This window comes from Sapajus apella, unplaced genomic scaffold, assembly GCF_009761245.1.
Source record: "Sapajus apella isolate SASKATOON/1434 unplaced genomic scaffold, GSC_monkey_1.0 scaffold44, whole genome shotgun sequence".
NCBI classification, from domain to species: domain Eukaryota; kingdom Metazoa; phylum Chordata; class Mammalia; order Primates; family Cebidae; genus Sapajus; species Sapajus apella.
The window spans coordinates 19,381,490-19,402,230 of NW_022436984.1; the positions used below are offsets into that span (position 1 = coordinate 19,381,490).

The 20,741-nt window shown below is 44.6% G+C and overlaps 1 protein-coding gene across 2 annotated transcripts in view; it reads left to right on the top strand.

Annotated features, from left to right (window-relative positions):
- Positions 1-20,741, top strand: part of PRKCE (protein kinase C epsilon) — a 535,093-nt gene that overhangs the window by 324,448 nt on the left and 189,904 nt on the right. For both annotated transcript variants that reach the window (XM_032239536.1, XM_032239537.1), the window contains exon 6: positions 4,241-4,370. In XM_032239536.1, coding sequence (XP_032095427.1) covers positions 4,241-4,370 — 130 coding nt within the window. The remainder of the gene's footprint in view (positions 1-4,240; positions 4,371-20,741) is intronic.

Sequence of the window (20,741 nt, forward strand, 5' to 3'; positions counted from 1 at the left end):
AGGCTGAGCACAGCTCCAAGTCAATTCTGTCCCTTCGGATGTTATGCCAAATACAGTGTGATCCCAGCACTCAACCCCACAAGAAAAATATGAATTCTTTTATCTCATTATCTCATCAGAACTAACGTGGCTAACCGATGTGTCACTAGCTCCCCACAGGTAATAAACAGTAATAGAAACACAAGCAGGAGCCTTAGCTTTAATGAGCTGATAGGGGAATGAACAAACCCAAGGAATACTTAGAAGGCAGAAATAACCACAGTAATAATAACAGTCAACGTTCACTGGGCACTTCCCATGCCCTGATTGAAGCACTTTAACATATATTATTTAATCACATAATAACCTGGATGAGGTAGATGTTATTATCTTCATTTTTTTACAACAGAATAGAAGCACAGAGAGTAAAATTAACCTGCCCCAAGTCATACAGTGAAGAGTCACATCGAAACCCAGGCAGTTTGTTTGAAAGCCTGAGCCCTTGACCATTGCACTGTGTCGTCTCTTAATCTTAGAAACTAGCAGCAGATTGCCTAGTTAGGTAGGGGTAAGGAAGCAGGAAAATGCAACAGCAAAGCTAGGTTCTCCTAATTGAGCAATTAGGAGAATGACAGTCCCACTGATAGATTAAAAAACCTTTTCGAGTAAGATGACAAGGTATGAATGTGGATGTAGGTATTATCAGAACACTGATTTCAAAGGTGTGTTATTAATTCTAGGGGAAATAAATTCTGTGTAGTCATAGGCTGTTAGAATTGGGGGTTGGAGAGAAAGGCCCTGAGTAGGTTTATAATCAGCTGGTCTACAGTCTGACTTTCAACAGGACTGACTTACAGAGACCTTCTACCTGCTTCTTAATAATTAAGTCAAATAGCATCCTGGCATCTAAAGCATTTCCCATCTTCTGTCTCCTTCTGCTTTCAACTGTCTCTGGAAAGCAGCAAAGGGCAAGGCTTAGACTGAGCCTTCCGTGAAGGGTAGTCTGAACCCAGAGCACCACCATTGTTTGCAGGGGTTCTCTTGAGGTTAAAATTGCAAGCCAGCGCCTGCGCCTCCTGACTCCTGGTGTCAGATCATGACGCCAGTACATCATTGTTGCTTTCACAAGGAAATAGAGATGGCTTGCATGCTGTCTGCCTAGTTTCCTTCCTATGGACATTCCATTGAACGTTTATTGGGTGTGCCCTGTACGACAAGTGTTAGGCTGTGTCCCATGGAGACAAACAGGGGTACACTAGTCCCTCCCTCAAGGATCTCACAGTCTCATCACCAGCAGATCTCTGACTCTGTGGGACTCTAAAGTTCTTCTGCACTTTTTTGGAGGGAAAGGTCCCATAAGAAGCCAGGCCATGCAGGTTAAAGGGTTGAGATTTGAGATGTTCAGAACCCAGCTTAATCTGCGACCCAGTTCTTCCGACTGTCTTTCCTGGAGTATCGAGCAGTGGGAAAAAGTCTCCAACGAAGAAGTCTGTTTCCAAACTTGGCGTGTATCACCGGGGGACAAGTTGCCAGGGACTGAGAGAGGAAGGCTCTGGGCTTCGGAGCTTGGCGGACTTGACTGGCAGTCCTGGCTCTCCCCACTAGCATCTTGTGCATCCCGCGGCCAGCTTCCTGTAATGTCAGCATATCTGGCCCCTCAGGGTCATGGGTGTGCCCTCTGCTGGGTTACTAAGCTGCTGGGGACCAAACTTTGAGTTCGTTCTTTTGTGTAACCACCTTTAGTGTGATGCCTGTGCATATGCACATCATACACGCATACACACCACAGACATGTGTGGCCCTAAACACCATGCTTTTAATGCCCTCCCTCCTATTAAAAGGTGATTTGATGATGGGCTTCCTGGGTGTTTTGCACCACGAACACCCGACCGGTCCACCCCCGTGTGCCATAGCACGCGGCAGACTCACACCCTGCCTGCACTTCCTGGTGTGGTCACCAAAGAATGCTGTGTCTCCCATGGCGTCACCTTTTTTTCTTTTAATCTCACAATTCCTTGTGCCCTTCTCTTCCTTTCCATGTTCTCTTTGTGAATCTCACTCACCCCACTGTATCCATGTCATCCTCAGCAAGCGCATATTTGGCGTGTCCCCTGCACGCATGCCATCTCTGTGTTGGCCTCTCCATCTGTCTGATGCTGTGGCATGCCCTTATATAGCCTCCTCTATCCTCCTCCCTCTGTTCTGTGATACCTTAGAGTTTTTAGTGCTCCCACCTGAGAATTCTGTAGCTCTTCCTACCCCCACACTGATTTCTTGGTCACCTGGGACAACTTCCCCACTTGTTCACCTTAGTCTGTCATTCATACCCCTATGAGGCAATTCCTGGGAATCAAGACTGTTCTCAGTATAGGTCCACCACACCTTCAGGGTTTATGTAGGAATAGAGTGAGCACAGTGATCTCATGTGTCCTTAGCAGTGAGGCAGACCGTGGCAGAGTCAGGATGTCTACATTCACAAACAGGCACGCCTAAGCTCCGCATCTAAGGATGAGTGAGTACAGTTGTTTTCAACAGAGCTGACATCCTTGTTCCCAAGCAAGACCCTAAGTGGCAGACCATCTGCTTCAGTAGGGGTCAGTAAAATCTTGGTCCACGGGAGGGATCAGCCATTCCTTGGGACCGGGTGATAGGGAAATGTCATGAAGACACGCAGCCACGTCTCCATGCTTGCCTTCAAGCTCCCTTTCCAGCTCGCATTTCACTACTCATTAGTCCCCCACGGGGGCCTGTCACTCACCAGTCAGCCAAGGAGCCAAGGCCCAGCTTCTTTGCCATATGCCAGCTACTTCCTAATCCCCGGGATAGCAAGAGTGATCTTCTCCCCAGCCCATGGATGTCTCAGGTGATGGTCTCCTGCTGATTTTGAGAGGGGCTGAGGGGTGCAGCTGCTCCACTAAAGACAGATGGAGGGTAGCACTGTGGAGGGCAGAGATGGCCCAGAAAGGTGGCCAGCAGACCCTTGCTTCCCTGGAGTGTGTTATGCTTCTAGCCTCTTCCATCCCTGTGGTCTCACTGACCTGCCATCCTGTGACACTGGGTGGGATGGGAGTGGGGAGCCATCCTTATTTGCCACGTGAGAAAACCAAGGCTCCGAGAAGTCAAGAAACCTGCCTGAGACCTCATGGGTGGGTCCTGGCAGACCCAGGCCCCCAGTGGTACACCTAGACTTCTGTTCCCCCTTCCTTCTCCTTCCATCTTGACACCATCTCTTTACCCCTTTTAAATAATCCGTGAGAGGCAGCATAGCGGTTAAAAAGCCTGGGCTCTGAATGCAGATTCGTGGGGATGGAAGCCTGCGTTTGTCTCTCGTCAGTTTATCTGCATGTTTCTTGATATTGCTGTGAAGTTGGGGTAACTGTGGACCTGTCCTGTAGGGTGGTGGTGAGGTTTAACTGAGATCATGGTGCCTGGCGTGTGGTCAGCGCTGAGACCTTAGTGCTCTTAGCGCTTGTCGCTCTGTACTGACCATCTTCCTCCTAATTGTCACCCATCCTAACAGATCCACAGTTTCCACAACATTGTGCGGGGTTTACAGGCTGCTGCACAGAATCCCATGACTACCATTGAGCTGCCTGGAGACTTTTTGCCTAATTGGGGCTTCCAGGCACACAGCAGCATTGAAGGTGCAAATTGTTTTCTTATTGTTGAGACAGAGTCTCGCTCTGTCACCCAGGCTGGAGCGCAGTAGTACAATCTCAGCTGGCTGCATCTCCGCCCTCTGGGTTCAAGCAATTCTCCTGCCTCAGCCTCCCAAGTAGCTGGGATTACAGGTGCCCACCACCACTCCTGGGTAATTTTTGTATTTTTAATAGAGATGGGATTCCACCATGTTGGGCAGGCTGGTCTCAAACTCCTGACCTCAGGTGGTCGGCCCATCTCAGCCTCCCAAAGTGCTGGGATTACAGGTATGAGCCACTGCACCCAGCCTGAGGTACAAATTGAGGACAGTGTACTGTGATTGCTTAAAGTCTTGAAGTCCTGGAGGGGACCGCGTTGGGGAGCAGGCCCGGCCTTGCACAGTCAAATGGAGCAGCCACCATTGAGTTAAGAGTGTCAGGAGCCAAGGCCGGGGCAGGATGGAGGCTCTTTCACCTCAGGGCAGCTTTCAGAGCCAAGCTAGGGCCTGCCACCTACAATGACACGTGCTCTCTCAGAAAGAAGTCCTGCGAGAGCTCTGTTGACAAGCCCTGTGGGACACAGAGGCACTTGGTGGTGACCCTGTGTCTTGCCGTCTCTGCAGGTGGGCTCCCAGCGGTTCAGCGTCAACATGCCCCACAAGTTCGGCATCCACAACTACAAGGTCCCCACCTTCTGCGATCACTGTGGCTCCCTGCTCTGGGGCCTCTTGCGGCAGGGTTTGCAGTGTAAAGGTAAGTTGCTCCCTGCCCTGCCCTCAACCACCTGCATGTCCCCTTCCCCGCTACCTGCCCCCAGTCCCTGCTTTGTAAAACCCCTTGTCTGTTCTCATAGCCTAGAAAGTAAATTCCAGATTTGGCCAAGAACTGAGCACAAGCCTTTGTTAAGCTCACGTTAGTAACTCTGCGCATTTGGTAGGCAGTCTCTGGGCAGAGACCAGCCAGGACTGGGTGGAGGGAAACACCGAGGAAGGAGGACGGTGGACCCCACGCCTTAAGATCACTCGCAGTCTGGGAGACAAGATGAGTCTACAAAAGCACAGATAATTTAAGGAAAGATATAGCAGGGCAGAAAGAAAGTAATATTTTTGGAGTTAGGCCGTGAAGGAAGTGACAGCTGTGAATTGGGGCTCTTCTGGCATAGTCCACGGCTCAGTGCTTACTCTTTGAAAGAGCCATGCTAGAACCTTGTCACATAAGATAGCTTGATGCTTCGTCACCTGCTTGGGACATAGGGGATATTATCCCCATGGCCCTGGTGAGGAAACAGCAGCTCAGAGACTAAGCAACCTGCTCACATCACACAGCTTACTAGCAGAAGTAGGATTTGAACCTTGACTCTTGCTTCCTGGTTCCTTCCTGTTTCCTGCTGTGCCACCTGCAAACGGCGTGCTCAGATGATCGTGCTACGTGCTGCAGGGAGCCGCACATAACACAGGGAGGTGGAAATGTATTCTGGAGGCCTGAGGAGTGTGTCCCGTTTTATAAACCATTCCAACCTGCTCACAGAGTTGGGCAACCGTGAACTATTAGGCAGGCATATTGCATGGATGTTATTTTAAAATAGTGTTTTATTGTTTACATGGGATATATTATTAATAAATTCCCATTGTAGAGAAATTAAAAGAATAAGTATAAGAAGATAAACCTAGGACATAACAAATAGTCATCGAAGTGATCCCTGTGAGAAACTATGAGAATTGGAAGTAAGATCGTGGCTGCAGTGGGAATAAAGAGCAGAATGAATGTAAAATATCAGGGAAGGGTAATTTACTGGATGTAGTGACCAGATGCAGTTGGCAGACAGTGATAGCATTCACTGAGGTGTGGATACTAGAGGGAGGACGGGGTTGGAGGCAGAGATGGAGCCTGAGTTGGGGACACCTTAACTTGAGGTGCCCGTGGCAAATTTACATGGAGCTGTCTACCTGCTGGACATTCTCATGGACACTTGGGGAAGAGATCTAGACTGAGCATTTCCATGTCAGTTTTGTCAGGATCTAAGCAATGGAAGCTATAAAGGCAGTGTCATTCTTCAGGGTAAGTACATTGAGTATGAAGAGAAAAAAGTCAAAGATAACCCCATGGGGGAGTGTTCCAACATCCAGGGGTGGGCCTGCCACAGGAACGAGAGGGAACGACTCATGAGTAGGAGGAACAGTAGCTAAGAATGGCACCATGGAAGCCGAAAGAGTAGAGAATGTTGCACAATTTTGTAAAAAAGTGGGGCCAAATGCTTTCCAAGAGGTTATTTACAATAAGACACGAAACGAGGGGTTGGATTTGACAACGATGACCTCGGCAGGAGCTGTCTTAGTGGGACAGTGGGATGGAGCCCCAGTGCTGTAGGCTACAGTGAGAAGAGAGGGAGAAGTTTTTCAGAATGTTTTAGACAGTTAGGAAAAGGCAGTGGCAAAGGAGAGATGGATGAGGCAGGAGGGAGAGGGGACTGACTGTTGATGCAGGAGGGTAGAGGAGTGGGGATGGGCCTTGGGGAGAACGACGGACACCGCCTTCCTAGATGGAGGGAAAGCCTGGCTGCCAGGCCTGGGCGCAGACGCATCACTGTTGCTAGGTATAGGAATCCAGGAGGAGGTGAGTGGACAAAGTCATCATTTAAGTTTTGAATCTGTTGAGGGCATTGCAAGGAGATTCCCCTTATTTTCTGAAATAGGAAGTCTTTTTTGAAGTAGGAGGGAGAAATGGGGATGTGAGAGGCACGAGGAGGGTGACGAGGGCTAGAAGTAGCCATTGTGGGGACAGAAGACTGTCCAGCCACTAGACATAAGGAGGTGCTGACTGTGAACACGCACGGTATCCTGTGAGCTTCCCGGCACTCTTGGAGGTGGAGGCGGAGCCATTCCACTTCCCCATTGGAGTATTCTTCCTAGCATGTGACCCTGAACAAAACGGGGCCTGCCTGGAATCCTTGAGGTGAGATGAAGGGAGCAGAAGGGAGGGGAGCCAGGAGTCTTAAGTGTCTTTAGCAGAGGAGCGACGCGCTTTGGGAAAGATGAGTATGGTTACCGGGAAGCAGGGCCTGCTTTGGAGTGAACCCTGCTGAGCTGATGTCTGGTTTTTTTGGTAAATATATTAATTATTGATCAATCTAGGGAACCTAAATGAACATACTGTCATCTCATAAATATTGATATTTTAAGAAAGCAGCCCAGACACCCGGATGTCACTGTTAGAGCTGTGGGTCCCTGATGTCCCTGGAAGAAGGAGGGCCAGGGACCGGACCACATATTCAGCTCTCTCTGGGCAGGAAATGCCCTTGGCCCTGCTCAAGGAAAGAAGGGGAGAATAAGGATTCTGGAGCAAGGATATCTGTCCTTGGGAGCCCAGAAACCCAGAGGGGGACTCAGGCCACACGAGGGCTAGAAGATGAAAGCTCAGACCTGAAGCTACCCAGCCAAAGTGTGCAGACTTTTACTCTCCTGTGGCTCTGATGTGGTGACTTGGCCTGTTTTCCCCTTGCTGCTGTTCTCCTGTGACCCTCTCTGTCTCCCTCTCCCTTCCTCTCTCTTTAATTAAGAGACTTTATTTTTTTAGAGCATTTTTAGGTTCTCAGCAAAATTGAGCAGAAAGTACAGAGAGTTCCCATATTCTGTGTCCCCAACACACACAGCCTCCCGCCACCAGCATCCCCACACAGCAGCACACGTGCACAGCTGCGGAACGTGCACTGCACAGCATTATCACCCAAAGTCTGTGGTTTACCTTGAGACCCACTCGTCCTGTTGAGAGTTCTATGGGCTTGGACAAATGGACAGTGCTTGGTGTCTACCATAGTATCATACAGAGTAGCTGGATGGCCCTGGCAAATCGGCTGCTTCTGCTTATGTCTTTAGATCCGTTCTCCACCTTAAGTCTTGGTCCTGTAGACTCCTTAACCTGTGGAGAGGGGTCATGGCCAGAAGAGGCCAGCATGGGCTCAAGGCAGGGGCTGCTTGTGCCCTGGTCTAAGTCTGGTTCTGCTGCTATGATTACTAAGAAAAAGAAACCAAGACTTAGTGACCTGCAAGCATCCCCGAGCAAGTCCCTGTGAAGCTGGCTCTGGCACCCGGGCAGCCTGACCCTGCACCTGGCTCTGGTAGGTGCTCTGCGCCGCCCTCTCCTGCTTGGGAAGACTCAGCCAGGCTTCCTCTTGTGCTGGACCATGCTGCCTGGAGCCCTGGTCCCCTGGTCCTGGCAGGAGGTCATCCATTCGGCCTGCTGCCCTGTGGCTTCAGCTTTTTTGCCATTCCCATTCCTGGAAATAGATTTCAGTATTTTCAGCAAAACAGAGCTTGGGTCTATGAGGAAGGACCCATGAGACTGTCCTGCTCACTCTCCCTCCAGTCTAAAATAGTCTGAGCCACACAGGTTCAAGCACTGTGTGTGTGCCCTCCCGGACACTGTCCCTTTGTCAGCCAGGTAGAGGGAGCATGATTATGTCTGCTTTTACTGGCAAGGAAATGAAAGACTTGAGAGAGCACATAGGGCATACAAGGGGCACTCAGCCCTGGCAGCGTTCCTTTTCCTGCCCATAGCCACAGAGGGGCCAGAACCTTGGAGGATGCTCACACAATCATTGGGTAACAGATCTTAACCGAGGAAAGAAAAACACTGGCATAAAGTGAGGAGGCAAAATAGTTCACTTCTTTTCTTTCATTTTGTGATTCAAGTGCCTGCCGTGCCTGAGTCTCTCCAGACTCATTCGTGGGTCTGTCTGAGCCCCTCAACCATGATGAAACAGTCCAGAAATAGCTTCCCAGCTTCCAGGATCAGCATCACCAGTCTCGGGTGTTTGGATCCTTTTCATTCTCCACTTCACTGGAATAGTGCTGCCTTCTCCCGTCTCCGTTTCACTGGCACCATGGACCTCTCCGGGGGCCCTTTTCCACCTGTTTTATTTTTCCATTGACACACGGAGTCAGTGCCCCCTGGAGGCAGAGACACAGGATACCTTTTCATTGTAGTTTCCCTCTCTAGAGAAGATCCAGTTCTCACTTGCTCCCGTCCCATCCCCCACACTCATGTCTCAGCACAGCTGCTCTGAAGTCATCGGGCACCAAGGGGAAACTTAACAGGAAAGCCAAGCCTCCTGACGGAGCCTGCAGTCTTCCCTGTGGGGACCTGCAGAAGAAGAAGCCCTACTTTTTCTCATCCCCATCTGGGCTGAACACTCGGCACCTGCTGTCCTCCAGGACAGGCATCGAGGGACAGGGAGGAAGGTGCACTCCATGAAGGCCTGGCCTGGAGATTCCTAAAGAATCTTCTTCCTCGCTCCTGCCTCTCTCTGAGACGCATCTTAATAAATGTTCTGACCTGTGGCTGTTTTCAGGGGCCAAGGGGACAGGGTGTCCCCTCCTCTCCAGTAAGTAGTGAACAGGCAAACCCCTCAGGAGTGGCGGCCTGAAGAGATCACAGGCTAGGAGTTGGGGAGCTGTCCTGGTTTGGGTACTGCCTGGCTGGGGATGGCAAGCAGGTCACCCTGGCTTGGTGCCCTTGGCTTCTAACCCCAACTGTCTTCTTCCCTTCTGAGGATACTAATAAAAGTAGTAAAAATGGAGTGATCTTAGCCACATACCTTGGGTTGACTGTGCAGAGCCATAAAGATAAAAGGAAGGCCTACCTGTCTCCCTCCTTCCTTCCTTTCCTTGTTTTCTTCTTTTTCTTTTTTTTTTTTCAATAAAAAAGTATTTTGGATATTTAAAAACATGAAGAATAATTTTTAATTTTCAACTTTTCTGAAAATGTCAGTCCGTTACTACTTTTAACAGCTAGGCCCTTGCCGTAACTTCGACTTTTATTTTTAGAATTATGAAGCGCACAATACATAAATACATTCTCACTGTCAAAGATCCAAGCAAGACTGAAGTTAGATATATATTAAAAATATTAAAGGCTTTCTTTATATTCTCTTCTCACTTTCATCCTCAGACTTCTAAAAATGTGCTGTGGGTCCTCTCAGGCTTTTTGTGTGCTTTTGCTGCATGGAACTCACACACACTGCGTTAGAGTCTATTGCTAATAAACGATCCCAGGACATAGTGGTGTGAAACTGCCACCACTTATTTTCTCAGAGTTTCCACTGGTCAGAAATCTGGATGGGGCTTAGCTGGGTGCATCTGACTCTCATGAGGTTTCAGTCAAGCTGAGAGCTGGGCTGTTGTCTCATCTGAACACCCAACTGGAAGAGGATCTACTTCCAAGCTCTCCCACGTGGCCGCTGACTGGGGACGTCAGCTCTCTGCCATATGGGCCTCTCCACATGGACTGGCTTCCTTCAGCGCAAGCAAGAAAGTGAAAGATGCCCCAGACACAAGCCAATGTGACATCTTGTCCCTTTTGATGTTTTCTGTTCATTAGAAGAGAATCACTGTGTCCAGTCCTCTCCAAGGGAGGGAGTTACATAAATGCATGAACACCAGGAGGGCAGGGGCAAGCAGGAGGCAGCTCAGGGCTGCCAGGCACACCTGCACCTCCCCACCCAGATCCCCTTCACCTCCTTACAGATGCAGTCGTGATGTCTCTGGGGTCTACCCTGACCATTTTAAATACTGATGCTCTCAATCTCTCATCTCTTCTGCTTTTTTTATTCTAGCATAGCATTTATCATCTTCTAATATTCTAAATCAATTTTTTTTTTTAGTCTGTCACCCAGACTGGAGTGCAGTGGCGTGATCTCGGCTCTCAGTTCACTGCAACCTCCACCTCCCAGGTTTAAGTGATTCTCTTGCTTCAGCCTCCGAGTAGTTGGGATTATAGGTGCGTGCTACCACCATGCAAGGCTAATTTTTGTATTTTTAGTAGAAACGGGGTTTCACCATATTGGCCAGACTGGCCTTGAACTCCTGACCTCAAATGATCTGCCCGTCTCGGCCTCCTAAAGTCCTGGGATTATGAGTGTGAGCCACCACACCCAGCCTAAATTACTTATATAATGTTAATTTCTTTTTTTGTGAGGCAGAGTCTCACTTTGTCACCCAGGCTGGAGTGCAGTGGCACAATCTTGGCTCACTGTAACCTCTGCTCTTGGGTTCAAGTGATCCTCCTGCCTCAGCCTCCCAAGTAGCTGGGATTACAGGCACCTGCCACCACACCTGAGTAATTTTTGTATTTTTGTTAGAGATGGGGTTTCATCATGTTGGCCAGGGTGGTCTTGAGCTCCCAACTTCAAGTAATCCACCTACCTCGGCTTCCTAAAGTTCTGGGATTACAGGCATGAGCCACCACACCAGGCCTTATAACGTTAATTTCTATGTCTCCCAATCTAAATATAAGCTCCATGAGGACAGATTTTTTTGTCTGTTTTATTCTCTGTTTACCCAGCATCTAGAACAGTGCCTGCACACTGACACTCAGTACATATTTGTTTATTCGGTCCTACGTGCAGAGTCATATAGTTTGATTTTCTATAATATGTCTTGGAATATTAACAAGGTAGTGCACAGAAGTCTACTTCACTCTTTCAAATGATTGTCTAAGAGTCCACATTGTGGATATTCCATAGATTGTTGAAATGTTTCCCTCTCGATGGATATTTAATGATTTCTGTGTTGTCACTATTTTAATATATGCTGTCACAGATATCCTCAAATATGCCTCTTTATGCATATGTGTGAATAATTATGAAAGAAAGGCCCCTAGAAGCCAAACAGTCACTGTAAGCCCTTGTCTTTTTGTGGTTGAATTATACAAGAAGGAAATTCCATAAGGGCCCTTTTCCTTGTTGTTTGCTTTAAAGTTGAGCCATGTTAACGGACTGCTTTACCTTCCTTTTCATTGACATTTAATTTTGTGTGGCTTGCATGGTGAGCTTGGGGTGCTAGCTCCCTGTTAGCTGTTGGGTCTTGTCTGAGAGGTGTCATTTATGCCACTATAGTACTGCTACTTCTGTAGAGTTAGAATAACTGAAAGGCATGGCATCCTGGTTTGTGTAAGGTGTCGTGGTGAACCTGGAGATAAAACGTTACTTTAGTTCTCTAGAAACTTGCACTGTACTTTGTCACTGAACATATTAACACGTGAAATAATCGGCAAGAATTTAGGCAATGAGTCAGAAATAAGTGTGAGCAATTTATAGGCAAGAGAGGGCCTGGAAAGGAGCGTGGGGAGAAAGAATGCCACAGAAATGCTTTGGTTGACTCAGAATCCTTTGCAGTTGCATCCACAATGCCTGGGGACCATCAGAATGTCCCCTGCACACGCGGCAGATTGACCGACGATTCAGTCTGAGCTTTCGTCTGAGGAATGCTGGGTAGCAGACAAGCGGCTGATCATGGTCCCCAGAAAACTCTGAGTCACAGTTCTGGTGTGATCAGGACTTCCAAATCTCTTTCTGGCAATGACATGTGGCCCAGCGTGACCCCAGGGGCCATCCCTCTTACCTCCTTTCTCCTCTTCTGCCTGGGACTTTGCGGTCATTCGCTCCTCTGCCAACTTCCATTGCACAAGCACACAATTTCCCATTTGCAAATATTTGCTCTCTGTCTGTGAGCATGGCATGACTGGAACCTGTTATGAAATCAAATCATTGCCCTGGCTCACCCTCAAGGGCCAAATTACCCTGACATAAAGAAATTCCTGCAGCATACATGGGCCTGCGCCCCTCCTCTGTCGCTGTTCCCAGAAGGTTGTCTGCTTGCTCTGGAGGAATTCCCACGAGCCTGACCTGGCTTGTGCTTCAATCACAGCTGTAAAAAGGGTGGAAACATGGAAACCAAGTCTCTCTCAAGGACGGTAGGATGTGTAATAAATAGAAGGTGAAAGTCAGAGTGCCGAAACCCCAGTGTGTCCCGGGACAACATGGCTGCTGCTACACCACCCAGCACACAGTAGGTCCTCAACGAATGTGTGGTGAATATTGGGTAGTAGCAGAAGAGTGCTTCTGTTTTTTGTAAGAACCCCTGGCAAACCAGCTCTATTTCTTCCTGGCACAGCTTCATCCAAATGAACCAGTGAAAATGAGCACTGAGAGGCATTCTGGAAAGAGAAGCCTTAAAGAGCAGCCTAGGGCTGGGAGTGGATTGGCAGCCGGGGCTCACAGCCTTTGGCCTTGGTGCTCCCCACTAGTGTTGTGGGGGGGTGGGGAGGGTGGGGGAGTGGGTGGCTCATTTGGCCACATTAATGCGAATACATCTCAGGTTTCTTTTGGTTCCAGCTGGGGCGTGCACTGTTCTTTGCTGGTCTGTGGCCTCCCAGTGGCACCTGCGGCCTCCAGGAGGCTGTCATGCTCCCATTGTGGCTGCCGGAAGTATCTGGAGCTCTCCTTCCTCACCAGCTTTGCTCTGACATTTCCAAACTTTTCAAAGCACTTTCCAAGTCACCATCTCACATCATGCATGCTGACTGAGGTGCAATTGAGATTTCTTTTTACATATTAAGATGACTACATAGCTCAGGGGGAATAGCAGCGTTTCTAAAAATAAAAGGCAAAGTCCCCAAAACCCAAACCAAGGCAGCCCCCTGGCACCAAGCAGCCTGAAAGTGCCCCGGCCCAGAAGCTAACCAAAACCAAAACCGAAAACCCATTATCTCCTTTGCCAACCTACCAGCCCAAATTGTTTTGTCAGGACAGACGGGTCTGGCGTTTCAACACCAGAGGGCGCTGGTGGTCAAGTTATGTAGACAACTTGGTTGCCCTTGTCAAGAATTCTCAATTTGGCTCCTTTTTTCTTCTCCTTTCTGTCACCTCACAAAGAGGCAGAAGACAGCTCTCATGGGTTTGGTGGGCGGGGCAGGCGAAGTGAATGAGCATCAAAGGGCAGCTGATGCAATGGGGCGGGGGAGTGGGGACAGAATCCTGGGCACAGTGCTATTGCTGGAGTCTCTGATGAGCCTGCTGATCAGTTATTAGTGATAACTCCGTTAGTCAAGTGGGTGCCATGGCCAGGCTGCGATGGAGGTTTCTTGTTTGTTTTTGTTCTGAGAAAGTCACCCTGCCACCACCTCACACCACCCCCACCGTTAGCTCAGTGGGCATCTTGGGTGCAGTAGCTTGGTTGAACTCTCGAGGCTGAGTTGCGGGGGCTCTCTCCAGACGGGACCAGGTTATGTTGAGTGTTCTGGAGGTCTGGCTACTCATCCTGCCTGGCTTCATTCCAGGAACAGTTTTGGCTTTTAAACATTTTTTAGTAGACTTCATTTTTAGGGTAGTTTTAGGTTCACAACAAAATTGGTCAAAGGTATCAAGAGTTTCCACATACCTTCTGCCTCCACACGTGCACTGCCTCCCTCACCATTAGCATTCTGCACCAGAGTGGTGTATTTGTTAATGGTCAATGAACCTTCGTGGATACACCATCTTCAAAGTCCATAGTTTACATTAGGACCTGGTGGTGTTTAGTACATGGTTTTGGGCAAATGTATAATGACATGAATCTGCCGTTACAGTATCTTACAGAATAGTTTTACTGCCCTAAAAATCCTCTATGCTCTGCCTCTTCATCCCTCCCTCTCTCCTAACCTCTGGTAAACACAAATCTTTTTTTTTCTTTTTCTTTTTTTTTGTTTTTTTGAGATGGAGTTTTGTTCCTGTTGCACAGGCTGGAGTACAATAGCGCGATCTTAGCTCACCACAACCTCCGCCTCCTGGGTTCAAGCAATTCTCCTGCCTTAGCCTCCTGAGTAGCTGAGATTACAGGCATGCGCCACCACACCTGGCTAATTTTGTATTTTTAGTAGAGACAGTATTTCTCCATGTTGGCCAGGCTGGTCTAGAGCTTCAGACCTCAGGTCATCCACCTGCCTCGGCCTCCCAAAAGGCTGGGATTACAGGCGTGAGCCACCGCTAATCTTTTTACCACTTCCATAGTTTTACCTTCTCCAGAATATCCTATAGTTGGAATCATATAGGGGGTAGCCTTTCCAGATAGACATATTTCACTTAGCAATATGCATTTAATGTTCCACTATGTATTTTCACAGTTGATAAGCTCACTTCTTTTTAAGGCTGGATAATATTTCAGTGTCTGGATATACCGTAGTTTATCCGCTCACTTACTGAAGGACACTTTGCTTGCTGTCAGATTTTGGCAATTATGAATACTACTGCTATAAACATCCATGTGCAGGTTTTTTATATGAACATAAGTTTTCACCTCATTTGGGTGAATATCAGTAGTGTAATTGCTGGATCTTATGGGAACAGTATATGTAGTTTTGAAAGAAACTGCCAAACTGTCTCCCAAAGTGGCTAGACCACTGTGCGTTCCTACCAGCAATGAATAAAAAGTTTCTGTTGCTTTGTGTCCTGAATAGCGTTGGGTTTTATCAGTGTTTTGTATTTTGGCCACTTTAATAGGTGTGTAGTGGTATCTCATTGTTGTTTTAATTTGCAATTTCCTAATGACATATGATGTGAAGCATCTTCTCATATGCTTATTTGCCATCTGAATATCTTCTTTGGTGAGGTGTATGCTCAAGTCTTTTGCCCACTGGGTTATTCATTTTGCTGTTGTTGAGTTTTAAGAGTTTGTTGCCTATTTTGGATAATAATCCTTTATCATATATGTCTTTTGTAAATATTTTCTCCCAGCCCGTTACTTGTCATCTCATTCTATTGACAGTGCCGTGGTTTGGTTGGTTGGTTTGTTTTCGTTTGGGGGTGTAGGGGACAGAACAAAAGTTTTTTATTTTAATGAAGTTCAGCTTATCAGCTATTTCTTTCATGGATCATGTCCATGCATCATGATGTTGCATCAAGAAAGTTATCTCTGAGCTGAGGCAGAAGAATTGCCTGAACCCAGGAGGCGGAGATTGCGGTGAGCCGAGATCACGCCATTGCACTCCAGCCTGGGTAACACGAGTGAAACTCTGTCTCAAAAAAAAAAAAAAAAAAAATTATTTCTGTAGCCAAGGTTACCTATATTTTCTTCTATATTATCTTCGAGGAGTTTCATAGTTTTGCCTTTTACATTTAGGTCTACCGTCCATTTTGGATTCATTTTTGTGAAGGCTGTAAGGTCTGTGTCTAGATTCACTATTTTGCATGTCTAGTTTTTCTAGCAACATTTGTTGAAAACTGTCTTTGCTCCACTTTATTGCCTTTGCTCTTTTATCAAAGATCAGTTGGCTATATTTGTTTGGGTCTGTTCTGGCTCTCTATTCTGTTCCATTAATCTATTTGTCTGTTCCATTGATCTTTTGCCAATTCCATGTTGGCTTGATTACTTTAGCTTTATAGTAAGTCTTGAAATTGGGTAGTGTCAGTGTTCTGACATTGTTCTTTTTTTTCAATATTGTGTTAGCTATTCTGGGTCTTTTGCCTCTCCATATAAACTTCAGAATGAGTTTGTCGATATCCATAAGTAGCTTGCTGGGGTTTTGATTGAGGTTGCATTGAATACATAGATCAAGTTTGGAAAGACACCTTGACAAATGCTGAGTCTTTCTATCCATGAATATGGACTATCTCTACATGTATTTAGTTCTTTATTTCTTTCACAAGGGTTTTACAGGTCTACTCGTATAGATCTTGTACATATTTTGTTAGATTTATATGCAAGCATTTCATTTGGGGGAATGATAACATATATGGTTTTGTTTTTAATTTTAAATTCCCTTTGTTCATTACTGGTGTATTAGAATAACAATTGACTTTTGTATATTAACTTTGTATTCTTCAATCTTGCTATAATAATTATTAGTTTCAGAAGTCTTCTGTTGATTCTTTTGGATTTTCTACACAGACAATCATATCATCTACAAACAAAGATAGTTTTATTTCTTCCTTTCTAATCAGTATAATTTGTATTTCCTTTTCTTGTCTTACTGCATTAGTCAGAACTTCCAGTATAGTGTTGAAAAGGAGTGGTGAGAGGGAACTTCCTTTTTGTGTTCCTGTAGGGTTTTTGTTGATGTTCTTTACTAAGTTGAGACAATTCCCTTTTATTCCTTGGTTGCTGAGATATTTCATCATAAGTAGGTTTTGGATTTGTCAAATGTTCTGTCTACATCTATTGTTAGAATTATGTGATTATTTTTCTTTAGTCTATTGATACATTGATTACATTAGTTGATTTTCAAATGTTGAACCAACCTTGCTTGCCTGATATAAATCCCGCTTGGTCACGATGTATGATTCTCTTTATAAATTGTTGGATTGAATTTGCTGATTGTTGTTGAAGATTTTTGCATTCATATTCATAAGAGCTATTGGTTCATAGTTTTTAAAATAATATCTTGCTTTGGTATTACAGTAATGGTGGCCTCATAAAATGAGTTAGGATATAGTCCCTTTGTTTCTTTCTTCTAGAAGAGATTATAGAGAATTGATATAATTTCTGGCTTAAGTGTTTGGTAGAATTCACCATTTGGGCCTAGTACTTTCTGATTTGGAAGGTTATAAATGATTGATTCTATTGCTTTACAAATAGACCTATTTGTATTGCCTATTTCTTCTTGTGTGAGTTTTGGCAGATTGTGTATTTTAAGGAATTAGTCTTATTTTGTGGAGGTTATCACATTGGTGGGCATAATATTCTTTATAATACTCCTTTATTATTCTTTTAATGTCCATGGGATTTGTAGTGATGTCCTCTCTTTTATTTCTGATATTGATAATTTGTGTCTTCTCTCTCTCTCACTAGCGCTACTAGAGGCTTATTGAGTCTGTTGATCTTTTCAAAGAAACAGCTTTTTGTTGTTGATTTTTCTCTATTGATTTTCTGCTTTTAATTCAATTGATTTTTGTTCCAATTCTTATTTCTTTTCCTCCTGCTTACTTTGGATTTAAGGAAGCTTACTTCTGTCTCCTTTTTCTAGTTTCCTAAGACAGAAGTTTAGATTATTGATTTTTAGATATGTTTCCTAATATATGCATTCAGTGCTGTAAACTTGCATTGAAGCACTGCTTTTGCTGTATCCCACTAATTTTGATAAGTTGTATTTTATTTTATTTCATTTTTTATTTTTATTTTATTTATTTATTTATTGGGGATGGAGTCTCACTCTGTCACCCAGGCTGGAGTGCAGTAGTGTGATCTCGGCTCACTACAACCTCTGCCTCCTGAGTTCAAGTGATTCTCCTGCCTCAGCCTCCCAAATAGCTGGGATTAAAGGCATACTCCACCACCCTGGCTAATTTTTGTATTTTTAGGAGAGATGAGGTTTTGCCATATTGGCCAGGCTAGTCTTGAACTCCTGACCTCAAGTAATCTGCCTGCTTTGGCCTCCCAAAGTTCTGGGATTACAGGCATGAGCCATCGTGCCTGGTTGATAAATTGTATTTTAATCAACTCAAAATATTTAAAAATTTCTCTTGAGATTTCTTTTCTCACTCATACGCTATTTAGCAGTATGTTTAATCTCCAAGTATTTTGGAATTTTTGAGCTGTCTTTCTGTTATTGATTTCTAGGCTAATTCTATTGTGGTCTGAAAGCTGACGTTGTATGATTTCCATTCTTTTAAATTTGTGAAGGTGTGTTTTATGGCCCAGAAATGTGGTCTTTCTTGGTGATTGCTTCATGTGAGCTTGAAAAGAATATGTATTCTTCTGTCACTAAATGAAGTTGTTGATCGATGTTAGTTATATTCAGTTGATTGCTGTTGCTGTTGATTCAACTATATTCTTAACTGATTTTCTGCCTGCTGGATCTGTTTATTTTTGAATAAAGGAGTGTTGAAGTCTCCAACTGTAAAAGCAACAGCATCTGTTTATCCTTGTAGTTCCATCAGTTTTTGCCTCACTTCTTTTGATGCTCTGTTTTTAGGTACATGCATGTTAAAAATTATATCTTTTTTGAGAATTGACCTTTTTATCCCTGATAACTTTCTTTGTTCTGAAGTCTTCTGTGTCTGAAATTAGTTTAGCTATTTCTGCTTTTTTGGGATTAGTCTTAGCATGGTATATCTTGCTCTATGTCTTTACTTTTAATCTGTATGTGTCTTTAAAGTGGGTTTCTTGTGAACAACATATAGTTAGTTGAGTCTTGTTTTTATGATCCACTCTGGCAATCTGTCTTTTAATTGGCATATTTAAACCATTGACATTTGAAGTCAATGATTATTGATATAGCTGGGTTAATATCTACCATACTTGGCACTGTTTTCTATTTATTGCCCTTATTCTTTGTTTCTGTGTTAGTCTTCCACTCATTTTCTGCCTTTTGTGGTTTTAATTGAGCATTTAATATGATCGTATTCTGTTTCTCTCCTTTCTTACCATATCATTTATGCTTTTTTTTTTTTTTACTTATTTTAGTGGTTGCTGTAGAGTTCGCAATATGCATTTACAACTAATCTAAATCCACTTTCGAATAATATTGTGCTGTTTCATGACAGTACAAGTACCTTATAACAAAATTATCCTAATTCCTCCCTGCCATCCTTGTTGCATTACTGTCATTTATTTCACTCATACATAAGCATACCTAGCATATGTGTAAACACTATAATCACACATAATCGGCATGTTGTTAATACTATGATTTAGAACAAATTGTTAACTGTTAGATTAAGAATAAAAACAAAAGTTTTTATTTTACCTTCACTTATTTCTTCACCTTTCTTTACCTGCTCTCTTTCTTATGTAGATCCAAGCTTCTGAGCTGTTATCACTTTTCTCCGAAGAACTACTTTTAACATTTTTTGCAAAACAGATCAGTGCCAATAAATTCTTTCAATGTTTGTTTGTCTGAGGAAGTTTTAATTTCTCCTTCACTTTTGAAGGATAATATTGCAGGGTAGAGAATTCTAGGTTGGTGGGGTTTTTATCTCAACATTTTGAATTTGACTTTATTCTTGCTAGCATGGTTTCTGAGGAGAGGTTGGATACGATTCTTATTTTTTCTCCTTTATACGTAAAATTCTTTTGTCCTTTGACTTCTTTAAGCATTTTTTAAATCATTGATTTTCTGTAGTTTAGAAATGATATGCCTAGGTATAGTTTTTGTTTGTTTGTTTGTTTTTGGCATTTATCCTGCGTGGTGTTCTCCAAACTTCCTGGAGCTGTGGTTTGTTTTGGCGTCTGACGTTAATTTTGGGAAGTTCTCAGTCCTCATTGCGTCAAATGTTAATATTTTTTCTGTTCCTTTCTCTGTCTTCTCATAGTGGTAGCCTCGTTATGCATATGTTACACCTTTTGTAGTTATCACATAATCCTTGGATATTTTTTCCAGTCTTTGTTCTCTTTATTTTTTCATTTTTGACTGCTATGGATATGTCCTGAAGCTCGGAGATTGTTTCTTCAGCCATGTCTAGTCTACTAATAAGCCCATCAGAAGCATTCTTCATTTCTGTTAGTGTTTTTGATCTCTGGCATTTCTTCTTGATTCTTTCTTGGAATTTCCATCTCTCTGTTTCTGTTGCCTATGTGTTCTTACATGCTGTGTACATTATCCATTAGAACTCTTTGCATATTAATCATAGTTGTTTTAAATTCCCAGTCCGATAATTCCAGCATCCCTGCTACATCTGAGTCTAGTTCTGATGCTTTTCTTGTCACTTCAAACTGTGTTGTTGTTTATGCCTTTTAGGATGCTTACAATTTTTTTCTTGCCAGATATTATGTACTGGGTAAAAGGAACTGCCAGTAAATAGGCTGTTAGGAATGTGAGTCAGGTGTGGAGGAGGGCAAGTATTCCATAGACCTGTGATTCGGTCTTTTCATGAGTGTGTGCCTTTGAGCTGTGACCCTCACAAGTGCTGTTCAGTCCTCCCTTGGCCTTAGGTAGGACAGGATGGCTAATGTGGGCTGGAGTTGGGGATTTCCTTGCCCCCAGATCAATCAGGGCCTGATCAAACCTCAATAGTTTAAGCTCTGATAAAATAGTTTCTCCTAAGGGAAGGCCTCATTAAGAAGAGCAGAGTGTTCTGGCCTGTTTTTTGAAAAAATGGTTCTCTCCTCGCGTTCCTCACCCCCAACCCCGACACTGGAATCATGAGATTTTCTTTATATTTACTAGGAGAATCTAGTTGATCTCCTAAAGAGCACAACTCTCCAATGAAGGCAGCAAAGTCTATCAACTCAATGACTGGGTCCTCCTTAGAGTTTTTGACTCTTGGACTTGTCTGGCTCTGAGCCCCCCAATTTGTCAATTACAGTTACAGTTTTTCTACCCCGGCATTGTTCCTACAGAGATTTCTGCTTCGATAAACTGTGATTCTCTGTATTC